We start from the raw sequence: 27,545 nt of genomic DNA on the forward strand, positions 1-27,545 counted from the left end.
CCTTTTGCAAGAATAATTCTAATGCATGCAACCATGAATTGTTGATAACAATGACCACTCACTGTAGGTAACCAATGGCCAGAGCTTTGCACCTGAGAAATAACATGTGGAGAATGTTCCCTTGACCTCCTTAGAGGGCACCTTGGTCTTGACCATGAGTCACTGGAACTGAGCTGCTTCTGTTCTCCCATCTAATTTTAGAAGCCCTTCCTACTGTCTCTTTAAAGAGGTGGCCAGTTGAAGTGGTGGTAAAGGGAAGAGTGGGGCAAGGTAGAGACTGTGGAGGGAGCAGCAGCCCAAAGGGCTGTTAATTTGTAACAGCCAAGGTAAGATCAGCAGACAGGGTAAAGTCAACAGATAGCATAGAATGAGCAGACAAGATAAAAGTCAGCAGGTCAAGTAAGTCTTAGCGGCCAATCTGCTGGTTGAGGCAACTATTAATCATCATTGCCCCTTTGTCAATGGTTTATTTACATGGCCCCAGTTACAAAGGACAAGTCCTCAAGAAGCTGGTTTCTCTGATGACCTGACCCAGTACAGAGAGAGCCATTGCAAATGGCTATTGAGCATTAGAAACAGGAGAATGCTAGCAGTAAGCTAAAGAGACAAAATATAAGACCGAAAAGTGTGGTGCTGCATAATGTTCAGAATGTTGGTCTAGGACTGGGAAGACCCAGATTCAAGTCATCACGCCACTGTGAAGCTCACTGAGTGACTGTGGGCCAGTCACTCCCTACTACCTCAGAGAGTTGTTGCATAGATAAAATTGGGGGACCAGGGGGAGGATGTATGCCATCATTAGCCCCTTGACAGAAGGACGGAATATAAATACAATAATTGAAATAATAACCAGCATTTAAGAAAAATTGCAGTGGATAATTATTAATCTTTTCAAGCTTTAAGGTGAACAGTTTGTGTCCAAGATTAGCCTGTATTGTCAACTCCATTCATTCAGATAAACCAACCACTATAAACATGTAAGGGGAAATTACTTACTCCTCCATACAGATACACACACACTCGGCCACCATAGTTTCAAATTCTGGGAACAGGAACAATCTCTACATCATTTCCACACATTTATAAAAATAAAACAAGCCTTTTATGGGGCACAAAACTCTTACATTGTTTATGATAGTTAACTCTACTGTTCATGCCCGCTTTCCTTCCTCACAATGACTGGTCTAAAATCTGTGCCTGATTTGGTGCAAATAAAATGCTTGGGGCAGCTTCTAAACCACAAGAATCATGAGATCATCCCTTTTTGGGGTTAACCAGAAATGTTTTACTAGTCTACATGAATATGGGTTACAATGATGGGCAGCTTCCTGGAACAAGATACCAGTGTGAGCATCAACCATCCTAATCTTTTAAATGTGTGACAAGTCTCACAAGATCTCAGACCTGGTGTGAGAAGAATGTTGGCTTAAGTGCATCAGCCTCTTGCCTGAGTTCAGAGCAGATAACTAAGTTACAAGAAGTCCATTTCTTCACTTCTATTGTACTCAGTTACCTGTCCTTTGCTTGAGCTCAACAATAACAAGTGAAGAACCAGCAGGGATGCAAGGCAGGAAATTGAAGATGGGCAGATCTGGAATGGTCTGGAGGGTATGAAATACAGCAAGAACTTTCTCCCATCTAAGCACAACCTACTCTGCTTATCAGAGTGGTTTTACCTAGTTTTGTGGTTATATATGTACAGTTATTAAGCCACCCCAAAACTGCTGGTTCAAATGATGGGTGAACTCGGCACTGATACATCAGAAGAGGCTGAACGGCATCTTGTCAAGAGATTCTCCTATGACCTGACCCAGCAGAGAAGGGGAGGTGCCATTATAAATGTCTAGGTCACTGCCAAATTTGTGATAGCAGAAAGGCATACACATCTATCAGTGTCTACTTCTTCAAGTTTCTGATTACTTTTCCTACCATAAGGGAATTGCCAAGATATCTAAATATGGATTAACAGTGCATGGGTGAAAAAGACTAAGCTTTTCTCCCTCCCTTCCACCCACCCTTCCTCTTTATGGCCAAAGCCTTGACTATCTATCAATAACCAAACTATCGGTGAGGGAGGAAATGCCCTGTGTACTCTAAGCTGGACATTGATCTCAGCGTTAAAAACTGAGCCAGCAGGATGGAGCTGAATACACTTGAACTTTACTCTGTTAGAAACCTTTGTCCAACTGTTTGTATCTCAGGGACATATTCCAAATGAAATGCCATCCCCTTGCACTTTAACTTGGTAATCTAAGAGCCAAAGTGCACATCATGCTCAGCTGTATTAATGTTCTCCCAGAGGGGGGCAGAGGTTGAAATCAGACTTGGAAATTCATGTGGAAGAGAGGGATTTACCTCCCACCACCACCCATGGGCTATTTTTCTTACCATAAAACTAAGTTGTGGCAGTGAAAGAGATGGGAAGCATCTGCTGAAAGAACTAGCTTCTGTCTCTAACTGTTCAATTTCAGCTGGTCATTATAAGAACTGCTATTTAACATTTAATAGCTCTCCTCTAGACAACCTGTTTATTTGAACATTCATCCTAGTTGGCTAGCACAACACTTATTTGGAGGTTAAGCTATGTCCACCCTTTACTGAGCATTTGTACAGATTTGTTTGCTGAGAGGTTATACATGGGTGGTGCTGTGGTCTAAACCACTGAGCCTCTTGGGCTTGCCAATCACAAGGTCAGCAGTTTGAATTCCCACGACGGAGTGAGCTCCCATTGCTCCATCCCAGCTCCTGCCAACCTAGCAGTTTGAAAGCACACCAGTGCAAGTAGATAAATAGGTACTGCTGTGGCGGGAAGGTAAACAGTGTTTCCGTGTGCTCCGACTTCCGTCACAGTGTTCTGTTGCACCAGAAGTGGTTTAGTCATGCTGGCCACATGATCCGGAAAGCTATCTGTGGATAAAGGATGGCTCCCTCAGCCTGAAAGCAAGATGAGCGCTTTTGACTGGACTTAACCGTCCAGGGGTCCTTTACCTTTTTTACCTTTACAGCAATGAGCATTTATCCTTGTTTTTGCTTGCCTGATGCTTATATGTCCTCTTGTTCATTATGTGTTTTTCTGCATTTTTCACTGCAGTGCCCCATTTCTTTCCTAACTGTAGAAAGTTGTTTTTTAATGAGTTGGGCAATGGAGTACTTTAATCCACTTTATTTGCTTCAATGGGTATGTTCTATTTTTTTAAAAAAATAATATTTATTGAGAATTTTAAGGTTACAAAGAAATAAGAAGGAAAAACCAAGAGGGGGGGGAATGAAAGAAAAAAGTAGATAAAAGTAACAATTAAACAATACAAATCAATAAAAACCAAAGTCAAAAACAAAAAACAAAACACACAATACATCAAAAGCAAAAAGCAAAAATAAACAAAAAAATTAAAAACAAATCCAATATTCCCAGATCCTTAACTGTCATTACCTTATTTCATCGACCTCCTCGCACCTCCCTTTTTTGTATTCTAGTTATTAATTATCTCAGCAAATCCTTTCCATCTTTCACAATATTCTGTCATTAAATTACCTTAATCTATTTTAACCTTATCTTACCATAAAAAGTCCTAAAACTTAAAACTTAAATCTTATTTATACCAAATTCTCTTAACCATGACATATTCTTACATAATTCTTTTTAACATTCATGCTAAAGCCCAATAATTTCATTCCAACATTTTTCTAATACTCATTTTTTTCTAAATGAATTTTTAAAACTTTCTTCCAATCTTCATCCATCGTCTCTTCTTCCTGGTCTCAGGTTTTGTCAGTCCTTTCTATCCCATCCATCTTGTCCATCAACCTGGTGACCTTATGTCCGAGGCTCTTAAGTCTCTTCCATGTCCCTTCCGCAGGTCTTCTTCATATTTATACCTGTACTTTACTTTGTCTTCTTCTCCTTTCACTTGGGGAGACTCCAGCTTGACAATATTTTTGTCCCTTCTCGACAAGTCAGCCCCTTTTCCATAGTCAACACCGAAATCCACGTGGTATTTGAAGTCATGTTTCAAGGCCCCTCCAAAGTTAAGGGCCCCCACAACTCCGAGCTCCCCCCGGCCTAAAGCCAGACTTGAAAAATCAAAACATCCCTGCATAGGGGGGTCCATCCAGCCCCCCATCTCCAAGCCAAACAGAACTCCATCTCTCCAAATCTGACTTTTTCCAGGTTCATTCGTCAAATCCAACAACTCATGTTCCTGCTGGGCCACAGCTCCCTCCATCTCTGCCACCCGGGGTCCAGCAACAGCCTCCTCCTTCATCTCATCTGTCAAAGCACATTCCTGGATTAATTCCTGAGTGGGTTCTATATAGGTACCCACTGTCTGTCCAAAATTTCCGATTGCAACAGTCATCAAATCCATCTTCTCATGTAACTGTTCCAATAAAGCACTTGTCTTGCAAAAGGCAAGCACCAGAGCCTCCGAGTACATTCTTGTTCAAGGTTGAAGTCTGGTCCCACGATCTTAATCTATTACAGCTGCAAAGCTCCCCAGTTCGGTTTTAATAACAGTTTCACAAGCTCCCTCTAGGGGAAACAATTTCTTTTTGTATCCATCCTTTTTTTAAAAAAAAAAGCAGATCTAGCAACAAAGTTTTCCTTTTTCGGATATTTTGTCAATATTTTGTTCCTTTTAAATGCGAAGGGGAACAATGGACTTCTTTTAACTATCTGTCAAAAATATTTGTCCATAGTCAATGAACTTCCCCAGAACATCTGTCCTGACACCCCGCTCCCAGGTTCAAGACGGTGGAAAATTGCCTTTCTTTACTCTCTCTTCTGCAGATTTAAACAGTTTAAAAAAGGTTCCCCCCTCTTCTCCTGCTTCCAAGGGGGGTTCAGTAATTTTAAATGATGAAATTTTGGTCCTTTACAGACGACTTTCTAAACTCTAGCTTGCCGTGTCTTTGCTTCAATCTATCTACAAAAAGTGGAAGGCGGAATTCCTGTTTAGACCTTCCCGCTTCAGTGCCAAATTAAAAAATTTCTTAATCCAATTTTCCGTTCTACTCACGGGCAGTTGTTTAAAATCCAATTGTCCACAGGAAAAAGTCAGCGCTCTCCGGCAACATCAATGCGGCTTCACTCCATGAAAGAAGCAGTCGATTCAAAGCACCGCGCCACTCACCCCACGTCGCTCCAGATCCCCGAAAACCGGGTTTCCCCGCGAGTAGGGGGGCGCAAAGGTGCCAGCCAAATCCCACGTCCACAGGCTTCTCCCGCCTGTGGTTTTTGATGTGTCTCCGCCTCTCCGTGACGGTTCAGACCCTGTTTTCCACGGAGCGGATTCCTCCCGATCAGAGGAAATCCGCCATTGCCAGAGGCGCCAACCCGGAAGTCCAATGAGTATGTTCTAATCCCTCCTGCAAAATAATGACAGTCTGCAGGTGACTTAAGAACTGGTTGTCGAGTTTGCCCCTTCCCCCACTTCCTCTCACCAGATTCATAAAGTGTAATGTTTGCATTATCACCAACAATTATTGTGTCAATTGTCACTATAACTATTTTGCTTTGATGTAATTATCACTGTAGGTTTTATCTTGATTTGCTTCACACTTAATTTCTCTCCAACCTCACTCCTCTTTATTCTTCCTCCCCCAATGCCTGCCAGTTTAGGATTGCACTTAATACATTTGATGAACTGTTCATGAAACATTATGTCAGCTTTTTTTTGTTTCAGACAAGAATGGAGTCTGAAACTAAAGTTTTCCTACCAATAGTTTAGAAACTTGTACCATTTTGTAACTAAGCTACATTTTACTGCCTGTGCAACTTATTCAGACTCCTGTATGGAAAAGCATCTGAATCTGACATTTGAAGGGTTTTGTAAGTAAATCATTTTATAACTTTTTAATTGCGTGGTCTGGGGATGTGGAAGTTCATTGGAAAGGGGACATTTTTAAGGTTTTACATCCTATATTTCCATGCTTTTCTATACTGCATGTTTTGCAATGTTAAATCTCTGCTGGGCATCTCTCACCAAGGAGTACTTGCCCCAAACTTGGGTCTTGGCTTCCAAGTTTTCCAACAACCATCTTGTTTCCTTGCCCGTCTGTTTGCAAATAATATCCAAAAGTCTGTCTCTCACATTGTAAGGCCTTAACTCCAACAGCACGACAGTAATTTTCCACCTGAATGGATGGCACAAACCCCAGAAACAGCCCTTTGAGTAGAGTAGCCTGGGAGGAGGGGGAGTGACATTTTAGCAGCTTTCACTTGCAAATATGATTACCATTTAGTAGCAGGTGAGCTAGATATCATTTTTAGAAAGAAGAACTGGTACAAATTTGTTCTATTTATTCATATCCTGTCATTAAGAAAATATTTGTACAAGGCAGGTTATGACAGGGCGTAAAAACAGAAAAGAGTTTTGCAATCACAGAACCACAAATGGTGGAAAAACTTTGTGTGTATTTGTGTGTATTCAAATATAGCACTTGTGTCATGTTAGAACCAAGCAATAAGAAACGTGGATATGGTGAGGTGGTATGTTGCAATCTGAACAGAATTCCACTAGCCAAATCAGCCAAAAGTCATTCAGTAGTTATGATAGCTGCAATTTCTCCATTACAAGTTCATAGAAATTCAGCTATAAGATCTTCGGGGCAAGAACATATTGTTGGGAGTTTTTTGTAGGGAGGGTGTCAATATGTATGATGCCTGAATCCCTTTTCATTCCTGGGGTTCTGGATTCAGCAAGGGTTAAAATGTAATGGAGGATTTCATTGTTGAACTAGTCAGGCTAGTTTCTTTGTGAGTGAATGGTCCTGGGGACCGTCATTAGTATAACAAAAGAAGTGGCTCTGAGCCAGAGAGCAAATGGGTGGACCCCCTCACTCACCTGGCTGGTAGTGAGAAAGACAAAAGTAATTCGTTGGGGAGGTCCATTGTTAACCTGAAACTGTTCTTAACCTGAAGCACCACTTTAGCTAATAGGGCCTCCCATTGCTGCTGCACGATTTCTGTTCTCATCCTGAAGCAAAGTTCTTAACCCGAGTTACTATTTCTGGGTTAGCGGAGTCTGTAACCTGAAGCGTATGTAACCTGAGGTACCACTATATATGAGCTGAGAGTGGGCTGCTGGCAGAAGCCAGATAGTGAGAGCCATGCTTGATTTCTGTCAGAATCCAAAGCTGTGACTATGGGAGAAGCAAGACCTTCTGGGGCAGGCTTCCTCAAACTCGGCCCTCCAGGTGTTTTGAGAGTACAATTCCCATCATCCCTGACCACTGGTCCTGCTAGCTAGGGATCATGGGAGTTGTAGGCCAAAAACATCTGGAGGGCCAAGTTTGAGGAAGCCTGTTCTGGGGTGTTAGTGCTGTGAGCCTCTGGGATTGTGTATATGTGTAAATAAACCATAAAGACACCACAGTCTTTAGGCCTACGATTGAAGAATGGAGATCGAATGCCTACGATTGAAGAATGGAGATCGAAATTAATGGATTACGTGGAACTGGACAGATTGACAGGGAGGATTCGCAACCAACGAGACCAAAGATTTACTGAGGACTGGAGTAAATTTACAGAATATATTAAAAATATTTGTGATAATGATATAACGTTTGCAAGTTTTCAAGAAGCTCTGTAAGAAGATTTGGTAGAAATATTGTTTAAACAACATGGTAAGATAAGATATATATAGTGCAATATAAATTAAGAAATGTGAAGATTTGTGATAATTACGGAAAATTATCAGACATGTTGATGGAAGTCTAAAAGAAAAAAAGATGTGTGATGAGTTTTTGATGTTTAATGATGTTATAAATTTGCTTTTATTGGAAAATTAATAAATATCATAAAAAATAAAAAGACACCACAGTCTCAGCTGTCCCTCATTCCAAGGAAACTGAACCCTGGGTAAGCGCCTGGAACCCCTGGAATTTGTACTGTTCAGAGATTAGGGTGGGGTATGTAACAATATATTTTACATACTTTACTTGGAAAAGCACCAAATCCATCTGGAGCCTTTGTTTATTTCATAGCAATATCAGGCACCTTTCTCCAATAGAGTTAAATGTGATATGTATAAGGGTTTCCATATGCAGACCTGATTAGCTCCACCAAGGTTGCTATATTATGGGCCTTAAGACCATAGCACTGGCATTACATGCCAACATAACTCTAAAGATAGACAGTCCCCTAAGTGAAAAATGAAATATCAATAATCATGCCTTTTAACTTTTACACAGATGAAGCTAACAAGTAACCATTCAGTGCTAGTGGCTTTCAAAATCAACACTTGCCATCTTCGGTCCTTTGTTTAAAGCATAAATATTAAAATACTCTCACTATTTCAGAGTAAAAAACTGAAACAGTGCACAACACTAGATGCGCTTCACAGACTATCCCTTCTTATCTTCACTTATATTGCAATCCTAAAACAGATCACTTAGAAGGAAGTCCCTCTACATTCAATGGGACTTATTCCCATGCCTATTGAGTGGGGTTAGGATTTCTGCCTAAATCAGCTTGACACTTCTGGAGTTACTGAATATGCAAATATATATAGCACAGCTTGCAGAGCATTGCTGAAACAAGGTAATAAAGGTTGTGTTTGAATATGTCAATGTTTCTATACCTCATGCTCAAACAATATTGTTTTCTTGACTCTAACATGGTGCCGTTACCAAATGGAGATCATTACTCTGTGGTTAACTGTGCAATTATTGTAACTGTCATATGCTTATGGCACTACCCAGTGCATTGTTTGCAGAAGAACAAGTTTCTTATTTAATTTATTTTAAGCTTTGTGTGCTCTTTATTTTATACCAGAAAAACGCCCATGTCATAGAGCAACTCTTCTCCGTTGCTGGGCAAGGCCCACTAGGCACACAGACTCTGGAGGTACTGGGGATTCTCTTCCCCCACCCCACTAGCTGTGGAACAGCTCCAAGGGTTTAAATATATGGGATTTTCATGTATAAGCAGAATCCTTGGAACTGAACACCAACGTAAGAGTGGGTACTATAGTTAAATAACGCAGGTTTACCAGTAGCAGCCGTTTCATCTTACAATCCCACCTATGCTTGTGGCTTGAAAAGATTGGATAGAAATGAATGGAACTTCATTCTGAACAAACCATTTTCGGATCAAGCTATCCTAAAACACGGGTGGTGCTGTGGGTTAAACCACAGAGCCTAGGACTTGCTGATCAGAAGGTTGGCGGTTCGAATCCCCATGACGGGGTGAGCTCCTGTTGCTCAGTCCCAGCTCCTGCCCACCTAGCAGTTCGAAAGCATGTCAGAGTGCAAGTAGATAAATAGGTACCGCTCCGGCGGGAAGGTAAACGGCGTTTCCGTGCGCTGCTCTGGTCGCCAGAAGCAGCTTAGTCATGCTGGCCACATGACCCGGAAGCTGTACGCCGGCTCCTTCGGCCAATAAAGCAAGATGAGCGCCGCAACCCCAGAGTCGGTCACAACTGGACCTAATGGTCAGGGGTCCCTTTACCTTTATCCTAAAACTGGTTGGTTTTCTTAAGCAACTCTGTTAAGGATGCCATACTTTGCCTATAATGATATGTCTTCAACTGGCAAAAACGCCAGGGATAGAGTATAGAAAAATATGGGGCACCTTAATGGTGGTAGAGCTTTGGATTACAGCCACGATGATTCACTTGGCATACAAGCAACCGTTAAGAACAACTGCCTACATTTTGTAGAGCTGGCTTACTTTTAAGACAGGTTGAATCTTGCAGCAGGTGGAAATGGATGGAAGTCAGAATGTGTATTTTGCAGATGTGTATTACACACACCCATACCTTTTTCTCAGACAAATGCTGCAGTACTCTCACCCATAAGATTAGAAACAGCTGTCCACGTGCACTCTTAAGCAACAGCTGTCTGCCTCTTTCCCCAGATTGTCAGACCAAGGAATCCTTTAATTTGATTGGTTTGGAACATTCAGTACAGAATTTTCATTCTTCTCTGTGTTTGTGAATGGTTGCCAAGAACACCGGTCAGCAAAAAAACATAAAGGAGAATTTCCTAAAGAGGGGCCAGATCTGGATGTACAAGCATTGCAGTGGTTGTTTTGACAGAAGTGGATTATATGTTTTGTCAGAATCCCTATAACATTGTTAGCTCAGAGCCCTAGTACATGGGTAGGCAAACTAAGGCATGGGGGCCCGGATCCGGCCCAATCGCCTTCTAAATCCGGCCAGGGAACAGTCCAGGAACCAATGTGTTTTTACATGAGTAGAATGTGTGTTTTTATTTAAAATGCATCTCGGGGTTATTTTGAGGGCATAGGAATTCATTTTTTGTTTTGTTTTTTCAAAATATAGTCCAGCCCCCCCCCCCAAAGGTCTGAGGGACAGTGGACCGGCCCCTTGCTGAAAAAGTTTGCTGACCCCTGCACTAGTATAATGAATGCAGCTTAAATCTTTTCCAATAGAACGCTATAACATTTTCTCCAGTAGTGTGCATGTCTCTGCCTGCCCACTTCTGTACCTTACAGGCTATCCTCTGTCTGCTGTAAACAGGCAGCAAGCAGTCTCTAGGATCTGCGAATGAAACAAAACAGCAACAAAAAAATCCACCCCACTTGATGTCAGAGGAAAAAAAGCTCTGTAGACTCAGTCTGTAACCATGTTCAGCCTCAAAGGGCAGAAAGATCATTAGTCAAAGTCCATGCAAACTTGCATAGTTACAAAGAGGTGCCCAATTCAAATCTTATCTTGAAGGAACTAAGTTCAGTGGGTGAGAGTTCACCTGATAAGATGGCAGTATTGGCCAATCCCCAGATGTGGATTTCTCTGTCAGGGCAGTAAAAATACATTATATTTGGCATAATGTCTTTCTTGGAACGGCTTAGTGGGTCTTGATATGCCTATGTGGGCAGCTCCTAGGAAAGTCCAGTTAATCTTTTACATTGGTCAGTTTCCCCTCAACATTTATCCCCTAATTTGTGGTCAATATTACATTAGCTTGCGCACAACCAGCTCTCCCCAAGGGTCAGAGTTTGGCAGTAGCATTTGAGTAGGACACGGGTAGAGAATGTTTTCCAGCCTCAGGGCCACATTCCCTCATAGGTATAACTGGGGGGCGGGGACCAGAGGCAAAAATCAGCAGAGCAATGGATGCAGTTTATATTTGTACGATAGGATACCTTCAACTCATGCTGCAGCTGGAGGTTTTGAGACCCCTCTGTTCACCCACCTTTCCATCAAGGAAAGCAAAAAGCATTATCACAGCCCACAAGACACTTTCTAGTCAGTCAAAAGAAATCCAAGGCTAGCATGGAGTAGTAGATTGAGGAGCATGGCATGGAGAGAGTCCCATGGGCCAGTTGAAGAGGTATTGAGGACCACATTTGGTTCATGAACCAGAGGTTCTCCACCCCCAGGGTAGGACATTGGAAGTAATCAGGCAGGCATTATTGGCAAAGTTGGTTGCCAATCATTGACAGACTTTATTGGCAAGTGTGTCTCAGGGGTGGGGTGTTGTTTCATTTTGTTGGATTAATGAAGGTGGAACAATTTACAGTTAACTTCTAAATTCAAGCACTATGACATCCTGAATGCCTCTTCCCTGCTGCTTGTAAGAACTGTCTTTGACTTGCATGTAAGTTCAGAAGAAACATAAAAGGTTCTGCAGTGCAATCCTACGCATGTTTGCTGAAAGGTAAATCCCAGTATGTCAACAGGACTTATTCCCAGGGTAGGTGTGTATAGGACTGCAATATGTTTGCTTCCACATGAAATCGATTCATGTACTTGGGGGTTTAATGGTGGTATATGCAAGTTTGGAAGGGGAAGAGGAGCAGGATCACCAGTGGAATGCAAACTAAATAGAACGGATTGGTTTGGGTAATGAGATATCTTAATTAGCTAATCTGTGATCACATGCTGCTGTCTTTTGCACTGATATAGGTTGTTTGTTGTTGTTCTAGAGCAGTGGTTCCCAATTAGGTAGGGTTGCCATATTTCTAGATGTAAAAATACGGATACTAGCAAAGTTGTTGAGGTGTTTTTTTTTAGCTAATTGGGAATCACTGTACTACAGGATATTCATCCTTGCTTTTCATTCCTCTAAAATGAATGAATTATTGTAATGCAAGGAATACTGCCTGCCTTTCAGTATTCCTTACATCACAATATAAAGAATGCCTTGGGTGTTCTAAATGCCCTAAAGGGCTTATGCAAGTTAATTACTCAGCCTGGTTAATCCTATGTAATACAGATTAGCACTGTCAAATATTGCTCCCATCAACCGGCTGTCTGTCAGTTCTTTTAAAACAAGACAACCGTCCATCAATACAAGTATGAACATAGAAGAGTGGGGACTGGGTGGACAGGCTAGTATTTTCCCCTGCTAAACTGGTAGCTTTTCTTAATTTAGTTGCAAGGCTGCTTTATAAGCTTACAACTTCATCTAATCACCCACTTGATTGTTAGAATCACCAGTCATTAAATACAGATATAATTACACACACATATGTCAATCATTCCCATCATACAACTTATGCAAGTTGGTGCATATGCCCAATTAGCATTTACTTAGATCATAGCGTTACAGATATAAGCTTTAAGAATGAAGCATGCTGTGCTGCATTGCTCACAGATATTTTTTTTTGCACTAGATGGTCTAAAAGCAACTGTTATGCAACAGGATTGTACAGCAGGACCATTAGTTCTGGTGTGTTTGATGGAAGGAGGAGGCCTTGCACAACTGCCTTGTAGAGTAGGCCAGATGTGTATTGACTATCCGGTAACAGTTACCACACCACTGTCTCTCAAACTTGCAGGAGCAGGATCCCGGCATGCTCAAGAAAAAAAGGGGGGAAAGGATCCTGAGACAACATACCCTGCATTTTCCAGCCAGATCCCTCTTAGTTCACTTGGGGAGTGAAGCCAGCACTTAGCTCTTAAACTCTCCCAGAGATCAGAATAGCTTCCTTTTCTCTAACACCCCAAATCTTATACCAAGTAGAATGCACCCAGCAGTTAGGGCACATGGGAGATTACAAAAATCCTTGAGTTTAGCAAACACACATTCTGGACTCCAACAACCCAATTAAATAAAGCTTTATTAAGAATAGAAGGGATGAAGGCAGATGGACAAACAGCTCAAATCCACCTACACTGACCTTACAAACAGGCTTCTTACTCCTCTCATGAGTAACAGAGCAAAGAAGGTCAGTTGCAGGGTTTCTTATGTTTGGCATTGGATGATGGAATGGACCTTGGTGGAAGAAACAGGGGCAAAGGCTATATACCACAGCCCAATTTTGATGACTTTCTCTCTTATGTTGGTTTAAATGGCACCTGCCTATTTGCTTAGCAGAAATCATCTCTAAGGTTTTTAACATTTCCTGCAGACAGCACCTTTGTGGATTCAGGAGTTGGCTATGTACGTGCTGGCCTCGTTCTTGGTGTTTCTAACATGAAACTCTGGTTTCCCTTCAGACCATAGGAATATTTTACTAATGTGAAAATCATACCCATAAGCCACTGCTCATGACACTGAAAGATGATTTAGCATAGGAATAGAAAGGGGTTTGCTTTGATGATACAAAAATGAAGCAGAGAGTTGGTTTTCACTTTCTGCTCTCTCCAGGCTATTTCTTTCTCGTCCACAATTTGGCAAATAACAAATGGATGGCGAGAAAGGAGATATGCCATCTAGTGGAGCTAAAGAAATATAAAGCAGGTGTGTTTGTCTTGCATAACTGCATGCAGAACCCTTTTTTTTTTTTTTTTGGTAAAATATGAGGTATACTGATAGAAGTGCTGCAGGTGCCAGGACAAAATACTTGCCATGAGGGACCAAAATAGAGGTGTTGGTATTCTATACCAGTAAGTACTGTCTCAAAAAAGCCCTGGCTGCAAGAAATGACCCACTCCTGCATTACTACACAAAGGTAAAGTCAACATGTTCCTTGAAATATGAGATCGGTTAGTTTTCTTCCTCAACATCAGGTGTAGAAACCTTTGGCCCTCCAGATGTTACTGAACTATAATGCTCCTATGGGGCGGATGGTTCTGTCACTTTCAGTTCTCTCACTTGCTCATTTTTCCATTCTCAAATTCAGTTCTCTGCATTTCTGCAGCAATTTGAGATTTTTCCCCCCCAGGAAGAACCTATCATGATTTTTAAAATTGCATTTTAATGCAAATTTTTCCTGATAAAACACATTTCGTATGCTGTTTTGACCACTGTTTGACCTTGGTTGGTTGGAAAACTACACCCCAAAATTCAGTTAACTGCAAATTTCAAAGGATGGCTGTGTTTTCATATTGTTTCAGAAAGTGCAAATTTGATAAATTCGGCTTTACATGCTACCTGAATCAAATATCTCCCCCATCCCTACTCCCATCATCCCTAGCCAATGGCCAGACTCGCTGGGGCTGATGGGAGTTGTAGTTCACTCACTTTACTTCACTAAATATATCAGAAAAGTAGTTGGTCAACAGGCTGTGTTTGCTTCAGAATCCAGCCACAATAGGAGGATAATGCTGTTGCAAAGGATAAGATATTTAATATTTAAGACTACTTTGAAAATACACAACACTAATAATATTATCCTCCCCTTCTCATATTCCAAATGATAATTCACTCTCTCCCCTTCCATAGCAACAAGCTGCAATGTTGATCTTCCATTATTAAATTTGAGAGCCTTATACTAGGAAGCAGCTGTTCCTTTCCTTCCTTCGTTCAGTAATGAGACACTAATACATCAAGACATTTACAGTGCATGTCTACTCTGAAGTAAGCCCCAAAGAGTTCAATGGGGCTTCCTGCCAGGTAAGAGGGAATACGATTGTAGCCTTAATCAAACCTCCTTCTTTCTTCATTTTCATTATATTACAGCATGCTGCATACATGCCATTGTGGAAAGAATATGAAAATCACCAACACCCAGCTCCTTTGAATGGAGCGGAACTACATGATGTGTCTGCAGATTATCTTAGTGGACTGTCTGCCAATATAAATAGCATAAAGATATTGTGATAAAACCATGATGGAAAGACATTGGCTAAGCTAAAACCGCATGAAGCTAATCTCTTCATCAATGGGCTGCTAGATAATTATGAAAGAACACACACAAAAGATTGAGTACATGTAAGCACACCCACATATTCATATCCAAATGGTTTATTCTTCTTGAGCTTCCGTTCAACAAAATAATCAATCTGTATTTTAAAAAGCCATAATACAGCAACAAGGCTGGAGCAGCAGAAAACAGCAGTTTGCGTATATGTATTTTGCAAGAATGTTCAACACACTGCAACGCCTGTTGAAGGGCTATTCTTGATTGGCTAGGATTACCTATGTGATTATTATAGGAAGCAATACTCCCACTCTGAACTGCTTTCACTTGGAAGGTAGCAAGTTGCCTTTTGCTAAGTCAGACTTGCTAGTCAGACTAGCAAGTGGTCACTCTCTTCTGGGAGGGCTTGGAGATGGTAAGAGAACTGTTTTTCCTTGGGGGGTTTTAAGGGAAAGTGTGGGCAGTGGAGATGGGTCCATTAGAATGAACAGGACACTGTCCCACCAATGTCAATCTGCCCTTAACCACTCCCACGTGTCAGCTTCCTTCTCTTCAGTTTCCCATGTTGTCCTTGTAAAACTCAGCAGAGGACTGGGCACAAAACTAGAATGAGATGGCTCTGCTTGTCATTGACTCTGCCTACTGTCAGACTCCCAGCCTTCTGTTCTGCCAATCTCAGTGGGGCCAACCATCATTGATGTCTTAGGTATAGGGCAATCAGTGACGGTATGACCCATGACCTTCCTCCCTCCCTCTCCCCCCTCCCTCTCTCTCTCTCTCTCTCACACCCACACCCACACCCACACACACCTCCTTTTAAGTGAACTGGTGCATGAGGAAGTAATGAGCTTTGAATAATTTTGTGAACCAGCAGTGCTGAGAATGACATAAGAACCAAGAATGTGGTATCAAGGGGGAATTGAAGCAAATGCTGACAGCAAACCAACCTTCTGTGTATTGGGAGAGCAGCTGCTAGGATGTCCGGCCTTAGCTAGCTTGTCCCTTAGCAAGCGTTCCCATCAGAAACTAAAAGGAAAGGACTGGACCAGACAAGATATGCTCTTTTCTCCCCACTTCCAGCTCCCTCTTCAAGCATGAGTGGTTCGTAGAGGAAAATAATATTGGCAAATTTTCATATTATCTCTTTATTTTCCTCTCAGTCTTGTTTAATTAAGTTCTTGCATTACATCACTCATGTCAAGCAGCTGTTCAGTTGCACTGGAATAATCTCAATGCCTCCAAAGCATGATCCAGTTGTCTGGGGGCTCGATTCAAATGAAAAACTACAGCTACATGCTTGGTTGGTTGGTGCAACTCTCTGCAACTATAAATTAGGAATTTAGAATTTATTTGTGTGTGTGTGTGTGTGTGTGTAATTCTGAACTGACAAATGCTTCCAGTGGAACAAATGCCTGAAATTGTACACATTCAGATCATAGAATCATAGAACTGTAGAGTTGGAAAGGACCACAAGGGTCATCTAGTCCAACCCCCTGCAATGCAGAAACCCTTTTGCCCAATGTCAGGCTTGAACCCACAACCCTGAGATTAAGAGTCTCGTGCTCTACTGACTGAGCTGTTTCACCAACTCATTTTTCATGGTTTCCATTGATAATACTTACTTAATTTTCCCTCTGCCAAAAGCTTTTTGATTACTAAAAAAAGTGCTTTGGAAAGAACAAAAAAATCAAGTGGATTTGATGCGGTCGCTCATGTGACTAAACTAGGAAGCATTATCCTGTTTCTTAATTGATCCCAGTGCCATCCAATACACTGCTGTATTTAATTGGTTACAGGGATAAGGAATCTCGGACCCACAGGCCAGTTGCAGCCATTCAGGCCTTTATTATCTTGTTCTTGGGACTTTCCCCAGCCACCCCATTCGGCCTTCATCAGCACTGCTTCTTTGCAGCCTCCTTGGAGTTTTTGCCTGGCTGGAATGTGTCCTTGAACTCAGCTAATGCTCCTTGCTTGCCTGGATGGAGCATCGCGAGGAGTGTAAGAGGGAGTGTAAAATCTAGCCTACTGTGGAAAGGTAATGAATGCCATCCATTGCTCTGGCCCTCTTCACCACTGTCATGTGACCCCACAGAGTGAATGCAGGCCGGGAGCTGAAAAAGGTTCCTTGTCCTTGGGCTGCAATGATGTCATCCTGTTTACTCAATACTCTAGTAGCGGGAATCACTATGTGACTTAAATGAGGAAAGACAGCAGTGCAGAGTGGGCGGAAATAGGTGCAAAAGCACTTGCCTCCAGGGAAAACAATAATACAGAACAGAAAAGGAGGGGAGTGATTGTTTACAAATACTTTTTTCTGTCAAAATATTTCTGCCCCACTGAAATTGTTGCTCTCAACCTGAAAGCTAGAGAATATGCAACACAGTTCTAATATTTTAAAAGTTACATTGCAAAGTATTAATTGCACCTCTTCCCATCTGTCTCTTTGGTGAATGAGCTTTGAAAGGGAAAAAATCACAATGCATGGCTCCTTTAGAAGCAAAAGTGGTTTGTCTTCCTCTATTACCATTATCATTTGGGAAGGGTGCTATGAACAAACTTTCAGAGAATCATCAATTTTGCCTCATCACACTACTCTTCTAAATAAACACACCAATTACAAAAGTACAAAGTTCCCATCCCTGCTAAATGAGCATCTTTGGCTTATTAAATCACTTCAAGTACAATACCATATGGCTTAGGAATGCTGAATATGCCACATATTGCATTGCATAGTTAAATACAGATCAATAGCTAGGCAACAAGCCATACACGAGCATTCATCAGAAACATTTAAAATTAATCAGTCAACTCAGATGGACACAATACAGTTCTCTTTCAAAAAAAACCAACCAACCAAAGGCTTCTCTGCTGCAACCACTCGGATACTAACTGAACTCTGCAAGAGCGTACCTCTGCAAAATCCCTACCTGTTTCAAAGGTAGGAAAAATGGAGGAACAAGACTGATGACATGGGAGCCCTAGACTTATTCCATGAGCGCTTTCTTCACATAGTACAGACCAATTATCCGTGCTTACAGATTGAGTCTGTCTCGGAAAAAGCACAAGATTAAAAAGCATTAGGATTTCTTTGTCGATTTGCAATGTTTTGTTACAGAATTGCATCCATTGAGAGAAGGAATAAAAATGCATTCCCAGACAATAGAGCAAAACACAGTATACAAAAACACAGAGAGAACTGCTAATCATTATTTTTTAAAGCAAATGCGTCACATTGTACCCAGCTACACAAGAAGATTGTAACTCTTGTAAGTTGTAGGAGAGAAGGGTTGGATGGGGTAAAAGGTTGCTTTTCACCAGCAAGCAACGCTTCTGAATCAGATTCTCCTTGTACTTGAACCTGCATTTAGGTAAATGTGAGAGATGCGTGCTCTGATATCCCGTACTTTTCTTTGTTTTTGTCAAATAACTCCTGGAGTTCCTGCAGATATTTCTCGTGGAGTTGATTAATTTCTTCAACGGTGGGATTCAGATTCTGTTTCACCGCAATAGGGTTCCCAACTGCAAAATCAAAAACAAAATAAGAAAATCCCAGTGAGAGTCATTTGTATAATTGCTCTGAAATATCTAATGATCTTTCATAAATTGTAAGGGACCTTGAGAGCTATCCAAATCCTAAACTTTCCTGCATTAGCAGAGCATCACAAATGACCTTGTCAAATGTGGACATTAGGAATATCTACCTATCGATTTTTCAGTACCACTCACACTGAGGCATGTGGATACCCTTTACTATGTTGGTTTCCTGAATACATTTTTCAAAAATAGTTCTGTGTGCAGAGCAACAGCAATGTCCAAGAAGGAAATATTGGCGAAATTGGCAGAATCAGTGTCACCACTTCATCAGAAGCTGTTAACAAATATCTATACAACGTTGCTGCTTACAACACTTCTTCATGTACATACAGTATGAATGGCAATATCAATTTGCAAGTGAAAACAAACAAAATGAATGGTCACGTGAAAAGTAAAATTCCCAATTTTATTTATTTCGTAAAAATTATATACTGCTCGATTGTTTTTTGTTTTGCTTTTTAAATCAAAGTGGTTTACATCCAACGGACTGCTTTTCCAAACAGTCTCACATACTGAAGACAGATTCTTTTGCCGAAAGGAAGCCATTCTGAAAACAGAGTATGTCAATATGTCCAAAGAAAATAGATTTGCAAGTGGGAAGGACTTCTGCTGCAGCTCTGTTAATTACAGGCATCTGCCTATTAAGGAATGGAAGTACAGTGGTACCTCGGGTTAAGTACTTAATTTGTTCCGGAGGTTCGTTCTTAACCTGAAACGGTACTTAACCTGAAGCACCACTTTAGCTAATGGGGCCTCCTGCTGCTGCCGTGCCGCCGGAGCACAATTTCTGTTCTCATCCTGCAGCAAAGTTCTTAACCCAAGGTACTGTTTCTGGGTTAGCAAAGCGTATGTAACCCGAGGTACCACTGTACTTTATTGGGCTAGTAAAATGGGCACATTTCCCTTATTCAATATTTATAATCAAATGACTGCTGCTATCTGAACAACCTGTTTCTTTATGGTGCCATCTAAACCTAGAACTAGTTTGTAAATTTTGGACACTATTATATGCATGGGATATGTTTACAAGTACTCAAAGATACAAAAGCATACAAAACATCATAGAACTTGTCCTTATACTTACCTAGGCATTCACAGTCTAAAATGACCAGTATGCCAATTGATCTCCTTGTGTTCTTGTTTAACAGAACTGTGTCTTTGTTGCAAATTGTTCTTGTATACTTTTCAGTTTCCAAAAGTTAGTTATTTTGTTCAGTCACATCCACCATGCATTTCTTTCTTGCTATTTTTAAATCACTTTCATAAAGCATCAGGTTGAATCAGCACCTGGAACCTGCTCCACCCTAAAAGGCTCATGCATTGGTCAGTTTAAATTAAGCAGTCACTGCACAAAGGAATGCACCTGTCCTTTTAGGTTCTAGTGTTTTTGCAGTTAGCATTCGTTCTTTTCTTAGCCTCTTCTCCTCTCTCCTGCACCTCCTCTAATGATCTCTAACTTGTATTTACAAATGCAAATCTACCTCTCAACATATTCTGTGGCGTATCATACTGAAGCAAGCAAAACGCCACTTTTTAGAAGAGCACTTCTCTTAATCAAAAGTTGAGCCAGAAGTGGTTTTCAGTCCTCTCTTCACTCCTGACAAAAGTGGTTAGAACATCTCTTATGATTCTGTTTACATTTTAAAGCAGCTGACATAATACTTGCACAAGACCTCAAGAATATGGTGTGATGCTAGAAGTTTACCATTTGAAAACTACGCAAAGTACAGGATTGGTGGAATGCAATATAGGAAAAAGTACAAACTGCTCAACATATTATCAAACTCCTGAAATAACCTGGTTTTGGTAGATAACCAAATGGGAATGTAAGTGGACATTTTTAAATCACTAATTATTTGGAGCTCAAGGAGACATGCATGGGGATTATTCCATTTTATCTTCATAATTATCCTATAGAATAAGTTCAGCTGAAAGATAATGGGATCTGTAAGCAAGCTGGGATATAATGGGATCCACAATCACTGAAGTGTACCCAGTGGGCTTCTTGGTTGAGTACAGTAGGAACCCAAATCTCTCTGGTCCAAGTCCTCCTCCTCCTCCTCTGGGAATCACTCATATCCGAGTAAGATTGTCTTCCATGAACATGGTCTTAACAGTGAGTCTGTAAGTGACTGTGGAGGCCAATTCTGGATCCACATGTCCTTCCACAGTGGGGACATAGGTTTCCTGGCAGGAGTTGATCATGGGGAGGTTTTGCCAAATGTGCTATCCTCTTAGCACGTTTCTCCCTTTCATCTTTCATCTTTGAGCATCTTCAAAGTCCATGACAACTTTGGTAAAGGCTGTTCTCCAATTGGACCGCTCGCGGGCCAGAGTTTCCCAACTGTCAGTGTTTTATTGGATATGTAATCAAAGTATTTATTATCTCACTGCTGTATTGAAGCTTTGGTGATTTTAATATATCATGTTATTTGATTTGTTGTTGCAGTTGTTTGGTTTGTATTTTACTTGTGAACTGCTCTGGGATCTTGTAAGAAGAGCAGTATATAAATGGAAATAATAGTTAAAAAAAAAATTTGGTCTGATCCACAAAGGCTCTTATGATGTTCTTAACACAACATACCACCCCGACCGTACAACATAGGGATGCAGGTAATAAAGTATGAATTGAAGCATGTTATGTAGATTATTTTCTGCTGACAAATTCTATGAGCTACATATAAACACAACACAGTCAAAGGGCAGGGGGAGAGGAGGAAACCTATAAATAAAAGATCAGGAAAGAGACAAATGCTTATTTCAAACTTCTTCCTCTTCTGCATTTGGTGCTTAGATGGTATATGGAACCGTTTTCAAAGGCTAAGCAGCTACTATTTCTTGACACAGATTTGTATATTAAACATGTGCATATGAGAGCAAAAAGAGAGCAAAAAGAACTTACCAATAGTGTGAACAGGTTTCCTGTAAGGCATCACGCCAAAGCTATATTGAAAGATTCCTCTGCCATGAAACAAAGGCAATGCAAACCCCATAATCTTCTGCAGTTTCTCTTGCAATGTTCTGAGCCTTGATCCTTTGGGGTTTGCAACTTGTTTGAACAGTTCATTTTCCCCAAAAGAAAACACTGGGACCAGTTGAGCCCTGCCAGAGAAAAGCAACAACGCAGTTGACATAATTCACGTCAATGGGTTGACAAGTATACCCATTTAAAGGAGCTGAACCTTAAAGATGGCTGATCACCGAAGAATTGATGCTTTTGAATTATGGTGCTGGAGGAGACTCTTGAGACTCCCATGGACTGCAAGAAGATCAAACCTATCCATTCTTAAGGAAATCAGCCCTGAGTGCTCACTGGAAGGACAGATCCTGAAGCTGAGACTCCAATACTTTGGCCACCTCATGAGAAGAGAAGACTCTCTGGAAAAGACCCTGATGTTGGGAAAGATGGAGGGCACAAGGAGAAGGGGATGACAGAGGACGAGATGGTTGGACAGTGTTCTCGAAGCTACGAACATGAGTTTGACAAAACTGTGGGAGGCAGTAGAAGACAGGATTGCCTGGCATGCTCTGGTCCATGGGGTCATGAAGAGTCGGACACGACTAAATGACTAAACAACAACAAATAACTTTGGCACATATGGTAGCATTCAGACCTTCCATGTTCATGACAATTACACTGTAGATGCCAGGTAGACGTTTTTAAAAATTCATGTTGCTACCTACTGCCTCCTAGGAAAAGCTCAACAGGCAATAGGACTAAGCCTCCATTTACACAACTAAATGCAATATTAGTCCAGGACTAAACCAGGTTAGTCCAATGGGACTAACTAAGCAGATGCCATACATTTCAGCCGGAACTCAGTTCTAGCACCTCTCATGTGGGCACTGTTTCCATTCTAAGAGAATGAGGGAGGTGTTCATGGTGAGTTCCAGCACCTGTTTTTCTAGAAAAATAGCACTGCATACATCAGAGGTGGGTGGCTAAGCTTATTTTGGCCCGAGGGCTCCATTCACCCTTGGCTAATCATGTGGAGACCACATGCCAGTGTGGACTATTGCCAAACCTAAGCATGGCCAGCCCATATGCTGGCCTAAACATTCTGGCATGGACAGACAGGGCACATGCCCAGGCAGGCAGCCCTCTCCCCAGCCAAAATCAGTGAAGTATTGAGCACAGGGCAGAAAAAGCTTGCATGGGATTTTTACGAAATTGTAGTTGGCTGCCTCTTTTACCAAGATATAAAATTAGAAATGACAGTAAACGCAAGAAATGTTGAAATCGGGAACAATAACCACAGGAAGGGAATGGCCCATAGGACTGCTGTTGGCTAATAGCTCACTTACAAAGAAATATTGCAAGCACACAGTAAAAAAAAGTCATGAAACAGGAAGTTGCCACATGTGCAATTTCAAACTTGCATATTAAATGACTCTTAGACATATATAGGACAGCTCTTTTCTGTGTGTGAATATTTGGTTCTTGTTATTGGGGGGGAATCTATTTCACAACGCTGCACTTCTTCCCTCGTTTTTATATAGATGTGGGGTGGAGGATAATTTTAATTCAATTCACACTTAAAGCCAAATTGATCAATTTCTCACTTTCCAAAACAATGTGAGAATTCTTCATAATTTGCACTTATCCAAATTCTGGGATGCAGTTCTCCAGCCAACATTTACGAAAAGGCACATATCCGAGTGGGGGGTGGGGAGGGAAGAATATACTAGTGAAAATAACATACAAAAATGTTTTATATTAGGAGAAATTGTTTGCAAAAGTTGAAACTCCGTACAAAAATGTATTAGGAGAAATTCACATTAAAAGGCTGATGAATTTTCACGATGATTTTAAAAAGTCACAGATTGCTGCAGAAATATGGAGAACTGAATTGAAGGTGGGGAAAATGAGAAACTGAGAGAACTGCAATTGACAGATTTTGTATGCAATTTTCTCTAGCAATTTCCCCTAATGTAATGCATGTCAACGCACACTGTGGCACAGCAGGTGTGCTTCCGTACTATGATGTTACTTGGCTGGGGAACTGCATTGCAAAAGTTGGAGAATGCCTCGCAGACAGCCCCAGTGCTAGAGACAGACAGGTAGGTTGTGTATCCGCAGCAGTGACCAGAGGAGGGATGACTGCTGGGGAGGACTGAAGAGAGAAGAAAGGCCATGGTGTATCTGCAGCAGCACAACAAAACATGTCTATCTCATATCAGTCTCTACAGCACTGTAACTCTCCAACCATTTGACTTCACCCCCAAAGACACACTCCTCCATTGTCTCCTGAGACAGACGGTGGCCAACGACAAGATATAGAATACTATCAAGTACAGTGGTACCTCGGGTTACATACGCTTCAGGTTACAGACTCCACTAACCCAGAAATATTACCTCAGGTTAAGAACTTTGCTTCAGGGTGAGAACAGAAATTGTGCTCCGGCGGCACAGCGGCAGTGGAAGGCCCCATTTGCTAAAGTAGTGCTTCAGGTTAAGAACAGTTTCAGGTTAAGAACAGACCTCCGGAACGAATTAAGTACTTAACCCGAGGTACCACTGTAGTCCATTTCATGTTTTGGGTACCTACATTCCATCTTATTTCAATGACAAGTTCTCTTGATTCCCAGTTAATGTCCTGTGGTGTTACCACTTTATTCTTAATGGGTGAGGTCTACACATAGAACTTACCCATGTTTCAAAGCCACCTTAATGAACCCTTTCCTTTTGAGGATGCTAAGAGTTAAGCTTCCAGGACGGGCATCTAAAGACTCTTCTGCTCCTCCAATTACAATCACAGCAACATTTCCACCGCCTTCGTGGCTGAGCACATGAGACACACTCTTCTTGGATGCTGAAACCAGCCCTGAAAGTGTGAATAAATAAATAAATAACAGAATACCCAATCAACTGATTAGTGTTGCATGGAAACCATTAGTCAGGTGGAATGAAAAAATCTGAAGTTAAATTTGTGCTCCGTACAGTAGTTAATTCTTTATTATAAACATGCAAACAGTCTACAAATGACATATTACATAATGCAATCTAAGAGTCACTAATTTACCGTTTATTTTGAAATAATCCTGTATTAAGATTGTGCCCTTAATGAATTATAAGACAAATATAAATATGTTTTCTAAAAACTCATATTACAGTTTATTTAAATATCTACAACATCAATGATCAAATTACTTAATTGAATATGACAGCAGTGGGAAAAGCTTTTTTAAAAAATTAACTGAGGTTCTCATTTCATGTACTTAAAAGGGGCCCACTGACTCTCAAATTGCTCATTTCTCTGTCTACCTTCCCTTAAGCATACCAGCTCCATTAATTCTGTCACTGTGGCAAGAAAACAAATTTTATTGAAACTATTTTTGGTCTGTAGGAATTATGGGAGTACACCATTTAGCTGCTATTAATACTCTGACTAGATTTCAATGTTCTGCTCTTATGTCCTTTTTTTAAGCTATCCCAAAAGATGGTGGATTCATCTGTAGTTGATATCCAATTATTTCTTATATATGCTCTGTAACAAACTACCGTTTTAACTTATGAAACATTAAAGCCTACATGTTGTTACTACTGAATTTGATGACCCCTGTTTGGGTGTCCCCCCCCCCATGCACAGGACCAGATTTAGGTTTGATGAGGCCCTAAGCTACTGAAGGTAATGGGGCCCTTTATATGTCCAGCTGTCCTTTGTCAACAACAAATTGTCACTGTTTCTTGTGTTGAATATATGCTATATGGTAATTTATGGACCTAATAGGTATCTAACCAGTGATATTTTAGGGAGCAGGCTAGCAGGTGGGGCCCATTACTTACATCATAGGAGCCTCCACAACCAGTGGCGTAGCGTGAGGGGTGCCAGGGGTGCCAGCCGCACTGGGCGCAACATTGGGGGGGGGGCGTTTGGCCGGCCCTTCGCAAGACGAAAGTCCATAGGGAAATCTCCGGGACAGCGGGGAAGCGCAGCGCGTCTTCCCCACTGTCCTCGGACCTCCTCCGAAGCCTGGCGGCGGGGCAGAGAGACCTCCTCCCGCCGCCAGCCTTCGGAAGGCTGCTCCGAAGCCTGGCGGTGGGGCGGAGAGACCTTCTCCCCGCGCCAGCCTTCGGATGGCTGTCCTGAAGACTTGTGGTGGGAGCAGTGGCGTAGTGTGGGGGGTGCACCTGGCACAACATCTGGGGGGGCGCGGAAGAGACTCGAGTGCTAAAATCCACGGGTTAGGGGGCGCAAATTACTTGCCTTGCCCCGGGTGCTGAGAACCCACGCTACGCCACTGTCCACAACACAAAACACAGTTGCTGTATGTAGGTTTTATTTTATTTGTTTTTTATCTTATATTTTGGAAATGTACGTCCAGTTTTATTTTCCCTTTAAATTTTTGGGGGCTTCCCAAGAGAGTGGGGCCCTAAGCTATAGCTTGTTTAGCTTATATGTAAATCCGGCCCTGCTCATGAAATTAATAATCATGTGAGGGGGTGAATGAAGCTAAATCCTTCATCCCCATCTGCAACCCCCTGCCCTCTCACTACCCAGACACTGAGGAGTACATCTGTAGAGCGGAATCTCCTCTTTCTGAATCCTCTGGTGATGTGGAATGCTGTTTATCAGAAGATGGAGAACACCTGAATAGGGCTGTGAGAATCAGGCCACGTCCCAGAGCTTACTTTACGAGGTGAACAAAGTGTGCCAGGTGAAAGCATTAAAGGTAAAAGGTAAAGGGACGCCTGACCATTAGGTCCAGTCGTGGCTGACTCTGGGGTTGCGGCGCTCATCTCGCTTTATTGGCCGAGTGAGCTGGCGTACAGCTTCCAGGTCATGCGGCCAGCATGACTAAGCCGCTTCTGGCGATCCAGAGCAGCGCACGGAAACGCCCTTTACCTTCCCGCCAGAGCGGTACCCATTTATCTACTTGCACTTTGACATGCTTTCAAACTGCTAGGTTGGCAGGAGCAGGGACCGAGCAATGGGAGCTCACCCCATCACGGGGATTCAAACCGCCGACCTTCTGATCGGCAAGCCCTAGGCTCTGTGGTTTAACCCACAGTGCCATGGCTGGTGAAGACGTGGCTTTTCGAAAAGGCCTTTGGTGAATGATCTTTTTGCGAGCTCCATTTCTGATGGCTATTCTACAGTTCTGAATCTTTGTGACTTGTATTTTGGTGTATGGGGGTGGCAGAGGGGAATAATGTTCTGCTGCACAAGGAAAACTCCTGAAACTGGCAGAACATTCTCCTTAGTGATATGTTAAATACAGCCCACCGTTATTATCTGATATGCTAACTGTGTTTGGTTGCTTTGGAAATCAAGTAGGGTCGCATTTTTTAAAAAAATACTGTACATCAATTCCATTTTTGGAAAAACAGACACACCTGAATTACTAGGGTTTACTGCTTACCTGCACACATAATATAGTCTCTGAAGAAAGGACACCTGAACCAGAAAGGCAAGATGTGTAGGTATGGAGTCAGACCAGGGAATAACCTCTTAAAACCTGTGTATTCTGTGCAAAAGTTTCCAAAAGCTCCAGCGACAAGGACGCCATGAGGATGAAACCCAAAGAGGTAGTTCTGGCTTGGATCCAAATCTGAGGTTTTTATGAGCTGAAATAAAGGCTCAGTAAGAAGTTCACTCTTCATTTAAAAGTTGACTGGCAATTGCATACTGGCCAATTCAGATCCCACAATGAAAGCTAATTATTGCTTTTGCAAAACAAACCTGCTCCCCCCCCCCTCCGACATTTTGATGAGATGGAAAGTTATGGGGAAATGCTCTGGAAAGTGTGGGGTAAGAAGAGTTTGGATGAAGAGTTTGGATTTGATATCCTGCTTTATCACTATCCTAAGGAGTCTCAAAGCGGCTAACTTTCTCCTTTCCCTTCCTCCCCCACAACAAACACTCTGTGAGGTGAGTGGGGCTGAGAGACTTCAAAGAAGTGTGACTAGCCCAAGGTCACACAGCAGCTGCATGCGGAAGAGCGGAAACGCGAACCC

General features: G+C 41.8%; 1 protein-coding gene across 1 annotated transcript in view; it reads right to left on the bottom strand.

Annotated features, from left to right (window-relative positions):
- Window positions 1–15,080: 15,080 nt before the first annotated feature.
- The window catches only part of MOGAT1 (monoacylglycerol O-acyltransferase 1), a 28,833-nt gene continuing 16,368 nt past the window's right edge, over window positions 15,081–27,545 (bottom strand). The window contains 4 exon segments of the mRNA XM_082221854.1: window positions 15,081–18,511; window positions 21,489–21,688; window positions 24,237–24,411; window positions 26,951–27,155. Coding sequence (XP_082077980.1) covers window positions 18,357–18,511; window positions 21,489–21,688; window positions 24,237–24,411; window positions 26,951–27,155 — 735 coding nt within the window. The 3' untranslated portion in view covers window positions 15,081–18,356.

The sequence above is a fragment of the Podarcis vaucheri genome, assembly GCF_965113315.1.
Source record: "Podarcis vaucheri genome assembly, chromosome: 5".
Lineage (NCBI taxonomy): Eukaryota > Metazoa > Chordata > Lepidosauria > Squamata > Lacertidae > Podarcis > Podarcis vaucheri.